A 16,999-nucleotide genomic window follows, 5' to 3' on the forward strand; every position below is an offset into this window, starting at 1 on the left:
AAGCTTTGAGTGTGTGTTGTCCAGAGACCACTGGTCCCTGAACCCATCACAGGCATCTAACAGGGAGCAGTCTAAACGCTTTGCCTCTGAGATAGGCGATGTGGAATCTCTTAACCACACTGCATGCTCTGCAGTGTAGGGAGTGCAGCTGGTGGGTCTATTTGGGGTTGGATTCAAGAGCCTGAGCATGTGAAGAGCTGAGACCACTTGGAAATGAAAACACAGCAAATTAGAAGCCAATACTTTCATCTTTATTATTAATCTTGTTCTCTTTTTGTTTAAATAAATTTTCCTTTGTAAAATCTCAAAACGAAAACACTGAACAGGAGTGTTAAAGCCTGTCTTAATTTAAAATGAATACACAACAAAACATAAAAACGTACGGTAACTATCTGCATTTGTAAACAACCCCGCCCCTCCCTCCCCACCCCACACGGTTTGATAAGATTTGGCATGTCCTTTTACTCAATGCGTATGCCTTCAGCTCTTGGTGTCATTAAAATGTTCTTTTTATTATTGCAGGTCGGACGATAAAAAAAAACAAAAAAGTCTGCTAAAAAACACAACTTAAAATGAGAAAAAAAAAACAATCAAAGCATTAGTGCCAATATTTCTTGGAACACAGTCAGCAGTATACCAAATGCACTCAAAACATTGTATTTGTATAGACCTTCTTAAGCAGCCTTGCTCACACTAACAACAAGACAGGCAGTAACATGCGCACGTACACTATCCTCACATTCTCACACACGCAACGACGCTTTATTCACTTGGTCTCATTCTCACTCGTAGAAACGCTGTTCACGTACTGTGGACTTCCGTAGTATGTGTCCCGCACGCATGGAGAAACGCAATACAGCCCCATACTGCCAGGAGAACTCAACAATTATCAGAGTAACAGTAACAAACGTGATTGAGAGAGAAGGGAGAAAGAGAGAAGAGAGAGAGAACAGTAAGAGGTCAGCATTTTGAAAAGGAACAATGACGTTTTTCAGTATTTCCACTGTTCAAAAAATAAAATAAAACAACCATACAAACAAAAACAGAAAAACTCAACATACACAATAAGATACAGTTCAGTTGTCAATCAGAGCAGTGTTTGCATGTTTGGATTCAGTCTCCGTTTTAAGGGACATGAATGGAAACTGCACGTTTTATCTGACATCACACAGTTGATCCTATATGATGCCAGACAGGTAATGCTGTTCTACAGTGCCCGTCTGTCTGAAGGCTCCTCTGTATTTGGTGTGTGCATGTGTATGTAAATCTGTCACGAGTCCCCTACTAAGCACAACGCCATCCAGCCAGTCTCGGACTGGTGGACTTTTCTTTTTTTTTTCAGGTTCAAGTCTAGCAGTTGAAATCTTCATCTGTGGGAAAAAGGCCTTAATACACATCTAACAGTCCCTGCATTTGTATATATATAATAGCTTAAGTCTGGCCATGAGAATGTGTGTAAGCATGTCTCACATTTCCGCTTGTATGTGTGTGCACTTGTATGTATAAATGTACATATGTATGTGTACTGAATGTGTGTATTTGTATACATATGTGCTTGGATGTGTGTTTCCCAGTGTACGTTGTGTCAGTGTGTCTAAACATATACTTATATAACAGGGGCGTGTCAGATGGAGTCAGCCCCTCCCCCCAACAGGTCGCCAGGCAAGAGAGCAGCAGGGCTGCCCATTTGGTGCCTGTCCTCCATTTGGGGTGCACCCCACAGACTGCTGCCAGAGTACCCAGGAGTCACCCCACCCCAGAGCCCTGCCCTGCCCGATTCCCCTCCCCCTATCCCACCTCCACCTACTCCATCTCCAGCCCCGTTGGTGCTCCACTGAGCGAAGACACCCAGCCCAGGTCCTTGGGCCGACGAGGCATCTGGGGAACTGCCTGTACCATCCAGACTTTGCCAGCCAGAGCTGGAGGACCCCACACTACCTAAAACACCTCCTCCACTTCCACCCGGAGCTGTTCCTGTTCCTCCGCCTCGCTCACTCCCCGGGGAGCTGCCTCCGCTACTGGCCACAGCCGTGCCCGTTCCTGCCGACCCCTGACCCGCCCCTGTTGCCCCCCCTGGGCTGCCCCCCTCGGGCCCTCCTGCCTGGGAATGTGCAAAATAGCGCGCCACTTCCTCCTCGCTCACAAACTCCGCCAGGATTGTGGTGTTGCCCAGAACGCACCTAGAAGAAACAGCAAGAGGGACTCCATTAGACTCAAGACTAAAGGAGGCTTAACTGACAAGGGTTGATGCTAGAATGGATCGTCCAGAAAAGGCGGTGGGGAGGGGGGGGGGACTCCACTACACATCAACCAATCACAGCACTAGGCAGCTACTGAGTCAGACGTGGATACAGGGGTCAGGGCTGATTTATGAAACTGGACCCAGGAGTGGAGTTACTCAGAGTGGGCGCGCTCCGCATATTGCAATACCCTTGCTTGGGCACACTTGCCTAGAGGCTCGCGGGCAAGCAGGGGAATTGCTCAATGCTTGCTGCCCGCGCGCCTCCTGGCAGCCAAACGATTCCACTGTGAGCATTTGATGACGTGTAGCGGAGTTCCCCCCAACCCCCCCACGGACGATCCATTCTAGCATCAACAACTGACAAGTTGGAATGGAATGCCATTGATCAGGAAATGGATGTGTTAACTCAATACATTTAATTTCTATCTATAACAACTACCCATTAACTGGTGTGTGTGTGTGTTTATTTTATCTTATAAGGGAGGCTGTATATGCTCTGATGGTGGCCTACATGTACAGTGCTTTTACTTCAGGGTGTGATGGTGTGCGTGAGTAGGGTCAACCTACATGTGGAGTGCACCCTGGGCCTTGGCTGCTTCCTGTCTGGTGCTGTAGCGAATCAGAGCGCTGCCCTGGGTCAAGCCGAGGTGAAAGGTCAGCAGGGGTCCATGCTGCATGCAGATAGTCCTCAGCGTGGAGCCGTCGATCTGGAGGGGAGGGGAAGGTTAACATGACACAGAAGAGGAAGAGTGTGTGTCGCTGGGTGTGTCTGTGTAAAGGTGAAGACAAAATATCTACAATGCTATCAATGTGTGAAGAGTGTGAAATGTCTGTGTGCAGCTAGTGATAGTCTAGTGTCAAGCTATCAAAATGTGTGTTTGAGCGGAGGCCAAGTGCATGACTGTAAAAAGGGGTTAGGCGGTATAATTAAAAACGTTCCATCCTGTTTTTCCCAGGGCGGCCCTCTCATGCCAGAGCCATTCATGCAATGCCTAATTGATTAAATGGATTATTCGACTTCACAATCCAATTACGCCTGGGTCACGCATGGCACCGTCACATTTGCATATGATACACTGAAGGAGAATGCTGATGGATGAGAACAACGATATAATAGCTCCAAATTCATAACAGCCCCCTCCCACCCGCCCTGTCGGCCATTTTGTTTTACGACAGTGATTCATTTAGCTTTGGAGGCGGGTTGGAGAACATCCAATTCTGAAATGCCCTCTCACTCACAAGCATGGACACACACACACACACTATAATCCCTGTCCCCGGAGTTCTAAACCTTCTGCTGTTTCTCTACCATCTATGAGCACACTGGTGACAATACTAGTATTCCTCCATTAATTTCTCCTTCCTTCCCTCTCATTTCTCTCCCTTCCTTGCCTTTTCATTACCCTCTATTACACAATCATCTACCCCCACTCCCTTACTGCTCCCCTCTCTCCTCTCCTGCTCCTCCTCTGCTCTCTCTCCTCCTCGTCTGTACCTGAGGGGTCAGGTTGCTGAGCAGCAGCCAGCAGCTGCCTCTTGAGGCCACACCATCGCTCCACGCCGAGCCTATGAGAGACAAGAGGGGGGAATTATATACAGAGAGAAAAGCAGAGAGGGGACACATAGCAGTCAATCTCCTCAGCTGCACAAAATCAGTGACTGGTTTGGAAAGGAAATGGTAAAATCCATTTGAGTTAAGTTTCCAAAATAACTAAACAGTACCTGGCCCAAATCTGGACTGAGAGTCCTGACTCCCCCTGCCCCCTCCTCCCCAGCCACTAGCAAATCGGGGGCCTCCACTGCCCCATGGGGAGGGCGAGCCCTGCTTCTGACTGGTAAGGCCCGGAGGGGGGCGTGGCAGCTGGGAGCTGTTGCGATTGGTCTTCCACAGCTTGTTGTGTCCAATGGGCTCAGGGGGCCAGCTGGGCTTGTAGTCAGAGTACTTTGCTGAGGAAATGGGGGGGAGAAGAGAGAGCCTTAGAAAACAACAACTGAAAGGAGCAAGGAAAATGCAGCTCATATTCAGACATGTTGTACTTTATATTACATTAGTCATTTAGCTGACGCTTTTATCCAAAATGACTTACAATAATTGCATTTAAAGTAGGAAAAGCCAATGCACTACTACTTGCTAGAACTCAGAAGTGCCGAGTCCTCAGAACTCAGAAGTGACAGAGCATAATGTGTGTGTTACCTGTGCTGTGTGCATTGCCGAGGGGACTGTCTGAGGCACTGTAGGGCCAGGCCCCTGGTGAAGGCAGCGAGGTGTTGAGGGAGGGGTTCGGCCCTGCAGAAGGGAAACAGAGAAGAGACTGAGAGGGAAAGCTAGTAATACCAGTATGAATCTACATGATATCTCAGTCAATACAGGATACATGGTGCTTCTGAACGAATCCGGGTCACACTGTTGTCATGCAGCTACAGTGCAACGTCCATAAGACTGACCTGTGTTGTCTCGCAGTAACTGGTGGTCTGAGTCGTTGAGGTTGGGGGGTCCAGGGGAGCCCAGCACACTGCCAGGGGTCATGTAGGGGTCAGCCTCCGGGTCGGCACTCTGAATCCCCTTCCAGGGAACGCCCGGCTGGAACTCTGTCGCCACAACCAGAACAAAGTCAATAGATGATGTCGGCGATGAGTGATCCCACTCTATATGTGCAGTGGTTGCGGACCGACATGCGTATATGTACTAACCCTTATCGTGAGTAAATGTGAGCATTTGCATTAACAATAGTCAGCGCTTTTATTGGCCATTAAATATCAACCCCAGCTCAAGACAATTGAGTGTAGAAGCCTAAGCGTCAAAAGAGCACTACCGAAATTGTTAGTATCCATTATGTATTTAATGAAGATAAGGTTACCTGGGGGCCAACTGGAGGTGCCAGTCTTGGTGCCCATCTTGCTCCCTGGGGTCCGTTGCCAGTCTGAGGGGCCCTGAGGGGGCATGCCCAGACCCTCGCTTCCCAGCAGCTCGTACTGGGAGTACGGGGAGCCCCCCCTGGCCTTGATGGGGTTGGGTAGAGGACCTAGGGGTGGGGGGAGGACACAGTTATGACAGACTGATGGTTAGCCTGGTTAGCCCTGGCCAGCATATCCTGTCAGGAACATCATGTTTGCATGTCTGATTATTACAATGATTGAACGATCGCCCACAGCTTAAACATATCTAGGGGGGTGGGGTATGATTTCAGTAAGGCTAACAAGATGGAATGGATACCAACTATATTGTTTATCTAGTGCTTATTACATGAATATATTAATATATATATATTATAGGGCGAAAATAGGTGTTCAATTTCGATCAGCGAAATCAAAAGCAGGATCGCAATTCAATTCTCCTAGTATTTTTTTTCCTCCCCGCCCCTGGGTCACCCCCCGCCCCGTGCCCAGAGAAATCAAATGATGCGGGTAAAAAGTAAACAAGAGTAACGTTAGTCTACTTGCCCATCTCCCATAAGGTAGCTATGTTTTCGTTTGAGCCAAGCTAGTTGTTGATCATTTCAGAGCTGCATGACACATAATGGTATAATTCAAAAGGTTTAGTACTAGCTAAGCATTAGCTAGCCTAGCCCATGATAGTTGGCTACAGCTAGAGATGGCATGTGAACCTGAAGTGAAATCTAACGTTTCTTTCGACCTGGCGTGTGGACCTTTGTTGAAATGTCTTTACAAATCAAGGCAGCCTCGATAGCCTATCAATGGCATAAACCTCAGTGCTGTCTGTTGTTAAAAAAAAAAAAAAATCTAAAATCACGCCTTAAAATCTAATCGAATTGTGGATTTGAGAATTGTGACACCCCTAATATCTTGATCGTCTCAGGGCGCTGTCCTTGCCATGCCTATATTATCAGAGCAGAGATGTTCAATGCTCCTCACCGTTCTTGTGATGGGCTGTGTCCGGGGGAGAGGGGGCTGGGGAGTGGCCCTCCATCATCCATTTGAAACGGGACTGCTGCCCCCCTCCATCCTTGACACCCCCCATCATGGAACCCAGTTCTAACCCTGACAAGTTCCCCCCAGGGGCAAGGCCTGGGAGCAGAGGAGGATGAGGGTAGGAGAGGAGGGTAGAGAGAACGAAGGAGGATGAGAGAAAGGAGAAAGAGAGAGGGAGAAGAGGGAAAGAAAATAGAACATTCAATGTTTTAAACACAGTAAGAACCAATTAGGGTTGTACCCGACCGAGTTGAATCAGATTCTATGATTTGTTCCTTTTTTCTCTCATATGTCTAGGCTGAGGGGAGACCGCGGGAGTCGAGACAGCTGCCAAACTTTAAACCCAAACTCGCCGGCAGCACAATAAAAGATGCCTATCTTTCATGCTAAATATGCATCATCTAGCCCACATTGTCCATCTACTTCAGATGCATCCTTGTTTTTATGCAGTGTTTACAGTACCAACGCCTACAGTCGGGCGATTTGACGATAGTGTCCTCAACTGTGCATTTCAAAAAAAGCTCAAATAGGCTCATGCGTTGGGCAGCAGTCAACAAGGAAATGTTTTGGCTGTCACTAAAGCATTTTCACAGACGTTCTATGTATAGGAAAAAAAATACATTTCCAGCGGATATCTTAAGAAGATTGATCTAGGAAAGCAGTTTTGTGTTGTGAAATTCTGTTTGGGAAATGCACGTGATTGCTGGCGCACAGTGGTCTAAGTGGAGGAGAGAATGGTTCCCTGCCTTCTTTCCTCCGCTATATCAGTCTTACGTGTCTTTATACTGCACAACAAATAGCTACAGTAATAGCCTCGCTCTAAAAGGATTGATTGGCCTGTCCTATAAAAATCACAAGGCAGGTGAGCGGTCGCACCTCCGCATTTTGACAGTGGAGCAAAAAAAACGCCTTAGAATTACAGTCGACTTAAGGGTCGACATTCAGGGGGTAGCCCTACAACCAATGTCAGATGCAAATCCTGATGAATACAGTCTTAAACCAACTGGTGAATGTTTTTTAAACCCATAGTTTCTGTAATCCCACTGTAATCAAACAACACAGCGGCTGAGGGAGATTAAAATGAACACTGACAAACAAGCTGCTATTTTCACAAATGAGCTGGATGATTTACAGATGGCTGGTCTTTGACCTTATACAGAGGAGGAGAACAAACAAACATGTTGACTGACTGAAGTAAGCCGTTGTGATACCTAATATTACACTGTTTCGTTTTTTTCCTCTTATTCTTTTTCTTTTCTTTCTTTTCAGTGCGTGTGTGTGTGTGGGGGGGATTGTTATATGATTTTATTGTATTGATTGTTATATGATTTTATTGTATTGATTGTTATATGATTTTATTGTATTGTATTTTGTGTGCTTACCTGCCCAGGCACTACAGAAGGAAATTAGTTAATTAGCTACACTCAGGTGCAATGCATATTTTCTGATTAATTGAGATTAATGTTTTTTTTTGTACATGGTCCCTGACTAAATAAACTAAACTAGAAATACGCTGTGTAGAACTTCTATTAGTATCTGTCTCAATCTAGTGTGGGGAGTCATATCAGCTGTGTACATTATGTTTCTACATGACACAAGTCCCTTTTCACCCTACTGACAACCCACCCAGAAAGCAGTTTGGACTCACCCGAGTACATCCCCTGTGTTTTGGCATGAAGGTCTGACAAGGGCCCACCCATTCCAGGGTGTGGCAGGGTGTCTACCATGGGCTGTTTGGATTGAGACCCGCCCAGATGAGACGGGGACAGTTTCGAGCTCCCTACACCTCCTCCTCCTCCTCCTCCTCCTCCCACTCCGCCCTGCTGTTGCCTCTGCTGCTGCAGGACAGCCATGATCCTGGCCAGCTGGAGGGAGACAAACACAAGGAGAAATACGGTTTCAACACTGGATGAACTACCACATGCTGTCTCTGTACATTCTCTGCCGGGATGTGCGCTGGGGGCAGAACCTTGTGGTGAAATTCTAGTTGAAGAAGACAAGGCGGCTATTTAGAGCAGAGCAGTAGACACACTTCTGCTAGACTCACAAGTCGGTCACTAAATGCTTTGCTAAACTAGAGACTGAGGACATGCTCCCAGCTTTCTTTGCTAAAACTGGGTGAAAACAATTGGAATTTAGAAAAATAACGGCATTGCAGAGCCAATACAAAGTCTTTAAGGAGTAAGTTTGTTCAAGTTAGAACCAATCCAAAGCAGTACAGTAGGTGTAGGTCTGTTTGTGGCCGCTGCCGTTCTAACGACCATCTTGAATAGAGAAATCTCAGAAAATTGGTAGGCTGAGATCTTGTCTGGTTATCGTGAGACTACACTTCTGCTGACTTCTGGAGCAGACAGGCTAGTGAAGGTCTAATTCTGGAGCATCCTCTGCTGTTCAGTTAGTGCGGAGGCCTAGCTACCTGCTGTGGGTCTGGCTGCTGGCGGAGAGCCTGGGGCTGAGGGAACTTCCTCTGGTTCTGCAGGAGCTGCTGCTGCTGCTGCTGTTGCTGCTGCTGTAGCAGAAGCTGACAAGCCTGCGGGAGAGGAGAGAAATGGAGGACAAGTGTTGGAGAGACAGAGATGGAGGTCAGAACAGAAACATTCACTGCGGAGTTGGTCTTAGAGTGTTATTGTTACCAGATTTAGAGATTTTTGCAAGTAACTAGAAAAGTGTGAAATTGGAAATTAGCATTCAATCGCAATAGGAACAAAGGCTGACTAAAGCACAAGACTGACAATCTGGTGTAACTCACCAGGTGGAACTGTTGGACATGGGGGTAGATGTTACTGAGCACAGCTAGCTGCTGGGGGGACAACTGAGGTGGGAACACCCCCCCCCCCACGCCCCCGACGCCCCCCACCCCGCCTACCCCTCCCACGCTGGCGCCAGGAGACGGCATCTGCTTCAGCATGGGACCTGGCACCTACAGATACACACTCAGATTAGTTAGGCCGAATAAAACCTCTCCTACGATTAAGACCTATCCAGTAGCATCTAATCTTTTTATTATCACTTATGGATGTTATACAAGAAAAACATCGACATATCCTCGATACACCGGTCTATTCAAATGATATACAAGACCATAGAGGTATTCGTCTCCATGTAGCAGACAACTGCAATCCAAAAGCCAGGAGGAGACCCACCTGAGGGGACAGGAACTGATGAGGCACTTGAGCACGGAGCCCCTGGGAGGGGTTGACCGGGTGCATGCCAGGCTGGTGCATCCCCCGGGACTGGGGCATCGCTCCGCTGCCCCCTCCATACACACCGTGGCCCCCCATCTACAGGAGCAGAGCAGCAGTATGGTTACAGAGTTCTGACCTTCGGTTGTCTGTTAATAGAACCAGGTTTTATTCCTGGTTCTGGGCTCCTCCGTGGTCTGGAAAAACTCCTGGTCCTAATCATGAGTCTGATGTTTCATACATATCTTCCTTCCTTCCTTCATGTCCCTCTCACCTTGTCACTGTAAGACCCCATGTCTCCAGGCCCCATCTCTTTGGAACTGGGCATGCGGTAGCCCCCTCCTCCACCTCTTCCTCCTCTCCGCATCTCTCCGTTATAGTCGTTCATTCCCCTCCTTTCTCCATCCAGCTTCTTGTCCACACTCGGGTCATCCCCCTGTCAAACACATCATAGATACTTTATCTTCCCCGCTGTTCTTGGATCCTCAAGAATAGTCTTGAGACTAAATGGAATTACAAAAAGGTCACTTTGGAGGCCATTTCTAGTCATTTACAGACGTTGACTCACCAGAAGGCCCATGTTGGAGAACTGTCTGTTCATAGGGTTCATCCAGGCATCTCCTCCTGCACCCTTTAGGGTTTAAAGAAAGAGTCATCTGAGAGGCCAACTCATCTGAAAAAGGCTTCAATTGTCCACATTTATGGTAGAACTACAATGTGGAAACAACAAGAAGCTAATTTACACTATCTTTAATTTTTAATTACTTTATTTTGCCATCCATCTCTTTTTATGGAAAGCACTATGTGGTACATTAGTATGAATGGTGCTATATAAATGATTTACATTGACATTACTGCATATATGAGGGCTGCCTGTGGCATCATAAAATATGCCATAGCAGAGCTGGGTTTCCCCCAAGACTTATTTGTCCACTTTCTGGGCCAGTTGAAAAAAAGATGGTCTTTGTGGTAATACGGTGCTTCTTGGTGAATTTCCTGCTGGGCTGTTCTCTCAGCGTACCTTGATGTTCCCTCTCTTGGCCACATGGCCTTGACCCCAGCCTCCAGAGTTGTAGGAGGAGTTACTGCCCTGGGAGCCTGTGCTGTTCCAGACCCCGCCCCCATCATCCTCTTCCTCCCAGCTGGAGTGGCGGGAGGCGGCGACCGAGCCCTCCCCCTTGCCCCAGCCCTCCTGCACTGGCTTGGAGCCTGAAGAGACAAATGGGTGGATGTCATTGTCATAAGAGGGTTGGTTCAGTAAGGTAAATTCAGTTAACTTTACTTGTACATCTGTTCGACACATTTCTATCTGAAGGCAGTCTAAAATTACATCATCAAGCAGGCCCAGAGAGTAATAACCTTTGGATAAATATTGTCTTGAAAGACAGTTTGGACTACATGCACTCAAACTGTACCTTCAGTTTTTCTCAAGAGCTTATTAAGGAACTTCAACTTGAGCTCATAGCAGCATCTTACCAGCCTTGGCAGGGTTGCTGGAGGGGTTTCCCCAGCCGCTGGCTTTGCTGGCATCGTCGGGGTCAGCCCAGCCCGTGGGTGCCTCTGCCTGACCCCAAGAAGTGGTGCCGTTGTCTACAGATTGTCCTGCCAGGCCTCCGCCGCCTCCACCACCCCCCCACATAGCAGGACCTGGTGGAGAAAGAGAGAGGGAGAGAAAACAGGGTTGAGAATCCAAAGAGGATTTCACACTTGATGGTCATTCACAACGCTATCAGTTAAAGGTCTTTTACACATCTGGGGTTACTTATGCAAACACAAAAGATAAAGGACTCAGTCAGCCTTTGTATGACGTACCCATGCCAGGAGTATTGCCAGGGTTGGCCTCCCTGTTGTGTGGGATCCCCTGCTGTCTCCTGGGTGCCTGCTGTTGCATGGATGGAGGCGGACCCTGCTGAGCTGGGCATTGCGGTGGCGGCGGCTGACCAGAGGAGGCACCGTTCTTGTCCCACAGGTTGACATTCTTGCTGTTGTAGCGAGTGGGGTCGCCCCAGGCAGACGTCCCGTCATCGATCTCCATCTTGCGGCTGATTGACTGTGGAGAGGGCTCCTCCCAGCCACTGGGCTCCAGGGGCTCTCCAGGGGCCTGGGGGATGGGGCCGGAGGCCCATCCTGGGCTTTGGTTCTGGTTCTGGGGTTGGGGTCCTCCAGATCGGCCCCAGCCCGCTTGCATGGACCCTGGTGTCTGTTGGGTCTGTGATTGGTGCTGCTGTTGATTTGGGGCTTTAAGTGTTGCCGCTTGGCTGTTTGGTATCTGTGCTGTGTGCGGTTTCCCACCCCCCCAGTCCTGGTGGCCTTTGCCACCCATGTCTCCTCCTCCTCCTCCTCCTCCTCCTCCTCCACCACCTCCTCCCCATCCTCCTCTCTGTGGGCCTCCCTCATCCATGTTACCCCAGGACCCCTCTTCAGAGCTGCTCCCACCTCTGCCCCTCCCTTCGCCCCATCCTCCACCACTGGCTGGCTTTGCGTCCCTCTGTCCCCAGTCTCCACCTCCTCCTCCTCCCCCACCGCCGCCTCGCTGTCCCCAGCCTCCGCCTTCCCCCCTCCCCATCTCCTTCCACCCCCCTGTCCTTTTCTCTTCCTGAACTCCGCCCCAACCACTTCCACCCCCACCCCCTCCACTACCCTGTTCTCCAAACTCTCTCCAGTTCCCTCCTCCCCCCCCCCCCCCTCCTCCTCCTCCTCCTCCGCCACCTCCTCTGCGATCGCTCCCCCACTCCTGATCCTCGCCTCCCCAGCCTTTTCCTTGACCCTCCGATGGCCCAATGTCACCCCAGCCTCCTGCGCTCTTCCCCTGGCCGCCCTCCAGATCTTCTCCCGGTGATCCGGGTTTGCGCGTGCCGGTTCCCTCCGGCGGGGGTGCGCGACCCGGCTGCGAAGCGCTCCCTCCCCCCTCCCAGCCGTCCTTGGCAGGACCGGCGCCGGGCCCACGGTTAGGATGGACAACGTGGGCTCCAGCAGATGGATCAGTAGTCATTGAACTTGCGTTTGGGGGGTAAGAGGGACCACGACCGGAAGTGTTCGCGCCTGACGATGACGATGCAGATGAGGAAGAAGCGTTTCCTTCACCTCGCCCTCCACCTCCTCCTCCTCCTCCTCCTCCTCCTCCTCCTCCTCCTTCGAGGTTCCAGGCCACGTTCTGTCGAATCTGGGTCTGCCCCCACCCGGTGTTGGACAGCACCCTGGGGTCCAGGTCGGAGCGACTAAGCATGCTCTGTAAGGCCACTTCAGCATTGGGGCCATGTTGTTGGGAGCGGTGGCGATGGCCGGAGTGCTCCTGCTGCTGATTGTGAGGGCCACTACTCCCTGCCCTGGAGCCTCCTCCCACGCCTCCTCCTCCCTGCCCTCCCCACTCCCCAACTCCTCCCTCCCCAACCTCCGCTCCTTTCTGATTGTCCCAAGCTCTTGTCATAGTCGCAAATGTCGGAGAGGCGGACTCCTGGGAAACCCCGCCCCCCCCTCCTCCTCCTCCTTCGCTGCTGCTGCTGTTGCTGCTCCCGCCTCGACCCCCTCCGCTACTTCCTGTCCCTAGATTACCGGAACCCCCTCCGACACCTGCCAGCCCTTGCGTGACGCCCCACTCGCCCTCTGCACCCACGTCCCAAGCTCCCTGAGATACCGCTGGGGTATTTGAGCTACCCTCATTGCCCCTGCCCCACCCTTTGACCCCCGCCGACCCTGCCTTCTCGCTATGGCTGCCAAACCCCCACGCGCTCCCCTCCTGCCCCTGAGGCCCTCCTCCACCCCACCCTTCAGTCTTAGAGGCACCTGTGTTGAGGTCGGAGGAGGGTGGAGGCATGGCTCTCCATGATGAGGACGTCGAAGAGGAGGAGGAAGAAGAGCCAGAGTGATTCCCACTCCCTCCTCCTCCTCCTCCTCCTCCTCCTCCTCCCCCTGCCCCACAGTCCATCATCCCGTCTCCACCTCCGGTATTTGGTCCCGATCCTCCTGCTCCCGTCTCCGGCCCCAGGCCTCCTCCCCAGAGCGCGTCCCCGTCCGCGGAAGGCCTGTCCTGGAGCTGGTGCTGCTGATGGTGGTGGCCAGATGGGTTCACAGAGGAGAGAGGATGAGCGATTCTGGCAGAGAAAGATGGAGGCGGCGTCACGGAGGAGGATGATAATGACGATGACGATGGCGACAGGCCCTTGGCCGCAGCTCCGTCGACCCCTGTTGCCGTCCCGTCCTGCACCAGGGAGGGCCAAGCGGAAGGGTTGGCGTTCGGGTGGAAGTTGGCACCAGGACCCCCACTGCTGCTGACCCCTCCAGGCCCCTCCTGAGAGCCAGGGAGAGGGGAGACTTTGGAATTGTAGAGCGCTGCTGATGCTGGCCCCCCCTCCACAACCCCCCCGGTCCCGGGCGCCTGAGCCGAGGCCGGCCCCCATGCGGCGCTGGACTGCACACATTCATTGAGCGAGGACGAGGAGGAAAGAGGAGAGGAGCGAGGTGGGGAGGGGCTGTCTGAGCTCCCCGTCCCTGTTCCAGATACACCTCCTGCTGCTGCTCCTCCTCCTCCTCCTCTCGGCTGTTGGATGCTCCTCTCGCTCCACGAGGCACTGCTGCTATTAGGGCCGTCAAGCTCGGCTCCTCCTCCTCCTCCCTCGGAACCTGCTCTGGCCCCGCCCAGGATGCTAGGCCACTCCTCCAGGTCAGTCCCGTCCACAATCACCTTCTCCCAGCCCTGAGAGGGGGGCTGGCTGCCAGAGCCCGCCCCCCATGTGGAATTTGCATAAGTTGAAGTAGTAATAGAAGAAGCAGCGACTGAAGATGAGGATGAGGGGTGGGGGGGTGAAGGAGAGGATGAAGCCAGGTTGGGATCTGTTAGGAACAAAAAACAAACAGTGGTTGGGGCCGGCGTTCAGGAAGTGGAAATCAAACAGGTGTTTCAATAGCAGTATCGTTATCAGAAAGGGACACAATTCACACCATCGTATTTGCAAATACAAGCCAGTAAACCGCAAGTGAACGACTACTACCTGTTCATTTGACCGTTCACTAACCTGTAGTTCCAGCTGCGGTTGCATTGGGGGCATCTCCCTGCAGCGGGGGGGTGGCTCCCCGCCCGCTGCCTCCTCCCAGCAGCATGGAGGACAGTGGAGGCTGGCCCCTCTTCAGTAGCACTTTGTGGTCCTGCTGGCAGCGGAATCGCGGGGGCACCTCCCGGGGCATGTAGCGCTGCTGCTGTGAGGGCTGAGTTCCAGAGGAGGGGGGCTGTCCGTTGGCCACAGCAGCCCGCTTTGCATTGTTCCCGGCCGGAGGGACCGCGACCCCGGCTGCTGGGCAGGGGGACGAGGGAGGAGCAGGGCCAGGGCTGGGGGACACTGGGCCGGGGGTGGCTGGCAGCTGGGTGGAGGGGGGCTTTGTTGATTCTGGCACTAGAGGGGCGGCGTTGAGAGGGGGAGAAAACACAAGCGAGAACAGTCAATGTGGTCGGCATTGTGTTGGGGTTCAACTAGAACGTACTGGCCATTGTGTTATGCGGGCTACAGCCAACCAGGAGAATTTGTATAGCCTAAGTAAGGGAGAAACAGCTTACCTTTGATTTTCTGTTCAGTCACCTGGAATGAGAGAGAACACTGATCATTCTTTGCAATATGATGGGAAAGTGAATATTGAAGGTTTTTTCCACACCCCATGAGGGAAATAGTGGTGGCAGAGTAGCTGTGCACAACCTTCACTGTGAAACAGGCTCAGTAGATTGACCACGTGTACTTGTATGTACTAACGTTACTAGCGTTATACCTTCTGGGAGGATTCCCTTTTCTTTTTATCCTCTTTCTTCTTTTTCTTGTCTTCCATGAACTGCTGTTCCCTTTCCTGATGCTCCTGTCTGGAGGGAAGTTTAGAACTGCTGTCAGGCACAATCCATGACATTATCTTCTCTACAATCTCACATTCATTCAGCCTCACATTAATTCACTCAGCCAGTATAGGAATTTGATAATTCCTCTACAAAAACCAACACATTTTGACTATTTGAGTTTACAGTCATCAACTCTCTCTACAATTAGTTAATGTCCGTACGACTGTAATGTTAACCAGACACAACCTGCTTGCCAACGGTCTACGGTAGCCAATCACTGCATTATTCATTCGACAGCAAACGCTTGCTGTTCCAACCAACACAGGCCATACACGTAACGGGGATAGAATTGTAAGAAAAGACAGAACCAGTTAGGCAGAAAAGGTCAACTGCTGGTGCATAGTATGACATGCAATTGGCTGATTCAGAGACATTTAGTAGATACTATAGAACGTGAGGTAAGCACTGGAGTCTCAATCATTGTATTTCTGCCTTAATACGAAATACTGAAAAACAACTGGACGTCGGTTTGACAGTTAGACACAGAGCTATCTAGCGCTGACGGGAGCCTGTAAACTAGCTGACAAGTAAGCTGTAAATACAATTTAAGCACAGCACAATTCTACTAAGCCGCTCAAAATTAGCTAGCAGGCTGTAGAGAACTAGCTGGTCGACCGTCAGTGTAAAACAAACAGTTTGGCCTTTCGAACTATGCTGATTAGGCTCGCCAAAGCATGCGAGCTAACTATCCCATATATTGCAGCAGTGTCACTTGGCGTTTCAAAAACGAATAGATTGGTAGTTATGAGGAGAGAATTCGACTGCACATCTATGGGGAATCAAAACTGTGGGTTCTAGATAGCGAGGCCTGTTCCTTGCCGCGAGCTCGGCTAGTCAGGACCGGAGCTCGAGCCCGCCGTGCAAGGTGCCCCAGCTCGCAACAGACCTGGCTCGTGCGAGCCGCTCTACATAGGTGGGGGGCTCCGGGGCTCGCTCGTGGGGCTCGCTCGTGAGTTGACAAGGCCAAAGCCCTGAGAACTTCAGTGACGTTAGCTGTAGCTAGGTAGTTTACCAGCTTACACAGCTAACGTTAGCTAGCTGGCTAGCCAGTTTTCATAGCGCCCATTGCTTGCTAGCTATCCATAAACGGATATAAAATAAGACCAGGTATCCATTAATTTGACAACTTTGAATTAACCAACATTATGGAAAACATGAAAACGTGCAAAACAACTATTTGTCGGCCAGCTACTCACCTCAGGAATCACAAACTACATAAAGTGCTTCTGTGCAAAAATCTTGCCAGACCTAAGGCTAGCTGGCTGGCTTGCTAAGCTAGCGAGCGAGCTAGTTCTTCGAGGCGTTCAAGGCTAAATAGAATAAGAAACGAAAACCACCAAAAGGCGAAATGTTAATTATAGAAAGCATGTGGAAATGTAAATAGCATTTCGAATGACTTTAGTCTCTAAGCTGTAAACAAAACATGCATAACCTCTTGATGACTGTCAAGCGATGTGTGATCGGTTAGTTTACTATCGGCCATTTTGCTTCACTGTGCAGCGCCTGTGTTGTTGATCAGAGGGGGGAGGAGGTCGGGAGATGCGATGCGCTCCCTCTGTGGCAGGGGGCGCTATCTCACCAAACCATGACGTAATCATATCTTTTATTTTATTATTTAAAATAAAAAATCCGTTTGCGACATTTGTCAAGTTGCACCCGTAGAATATGCCTACAAGCATGGTGGTATTAAGTTGAAAGTAGTACAATTATTTTATTTTAAAAATAGTACTGAGGGCAACGATAACCTGTCCACATAATAGTTGTTGTTTT

The 16,999-nt window shown here is 50.5% G+C and overlaps 1 protein-coding gene across 1 annotated transcript; it reads right to left on the reverse strand.

The window, feature by feature from the left end:
- Nucleotides 1-1,319: 1,319 nt before the first annotated feature.
- On the reverse strand, nucleotides 1,320-16,617 carry LOC311309709 (trinucleotide repeat-containing gene 6B protein-like). The gene is made up of 22 exons (XM_084439033.1): nucleotides 16,426-16,617; nucleotides 15,109-15,196; nucleotides 14,903-14,924; nucleotides 14,367-14,741; nucleotides 13,273-14,184; nucleotides 11,167-13,227; nucleotides 10,831-11,001; nucleotides 10,376-10,563; nucleotides 9,923-9,985; nucleotides 9,629-9,790; nucleotides 9,316-9,453; nucleotides 8,922-9,092; nucleotides 8,589-8,702; nucleotides 7,821-8,037; nucleotides 6,116-6,268; nucleotides 5,101-5,265; nucleotides 4,688-4,831; nucleotides 4,437-4,529; nucleotides 3,965-4,189; nucleotides 3,738-3,808; nucleotides 2,810-2,949; nucleotides 1,320-2,180 (listed from the first exon to the last, which is right to left on the reverse strand). Exons 2-22 carry the CDS (start codon nucleotides 15,163-15,165, stop codon nucleotides 1,625-1,627), a joined length of 6,198 nt encoding a protein of 2,065 aa, XP_084295159.1. The 5' UTR covers nucleotides 15,166-15,196; nucleotides 16,426-16,617; the 3' UTR covers nucleotides 1,320-1,624.
- Nucleotides 16,618-16,999: the final 382 nt, after the last annotated feature.

The sequence above is a fragment of the Borostomias antarcticus genome, assembly GCF_949987555.1.
Source record: "Borostomias antarcticus genome assembly, chromosome: 5".
Classification (NCBI taxonomy): Eukaryota; Metazoa; Chordata; class Actinopteri; order Stomiiformes; family Stomiidae; genus Borostomias; species Borostomias antarcticus.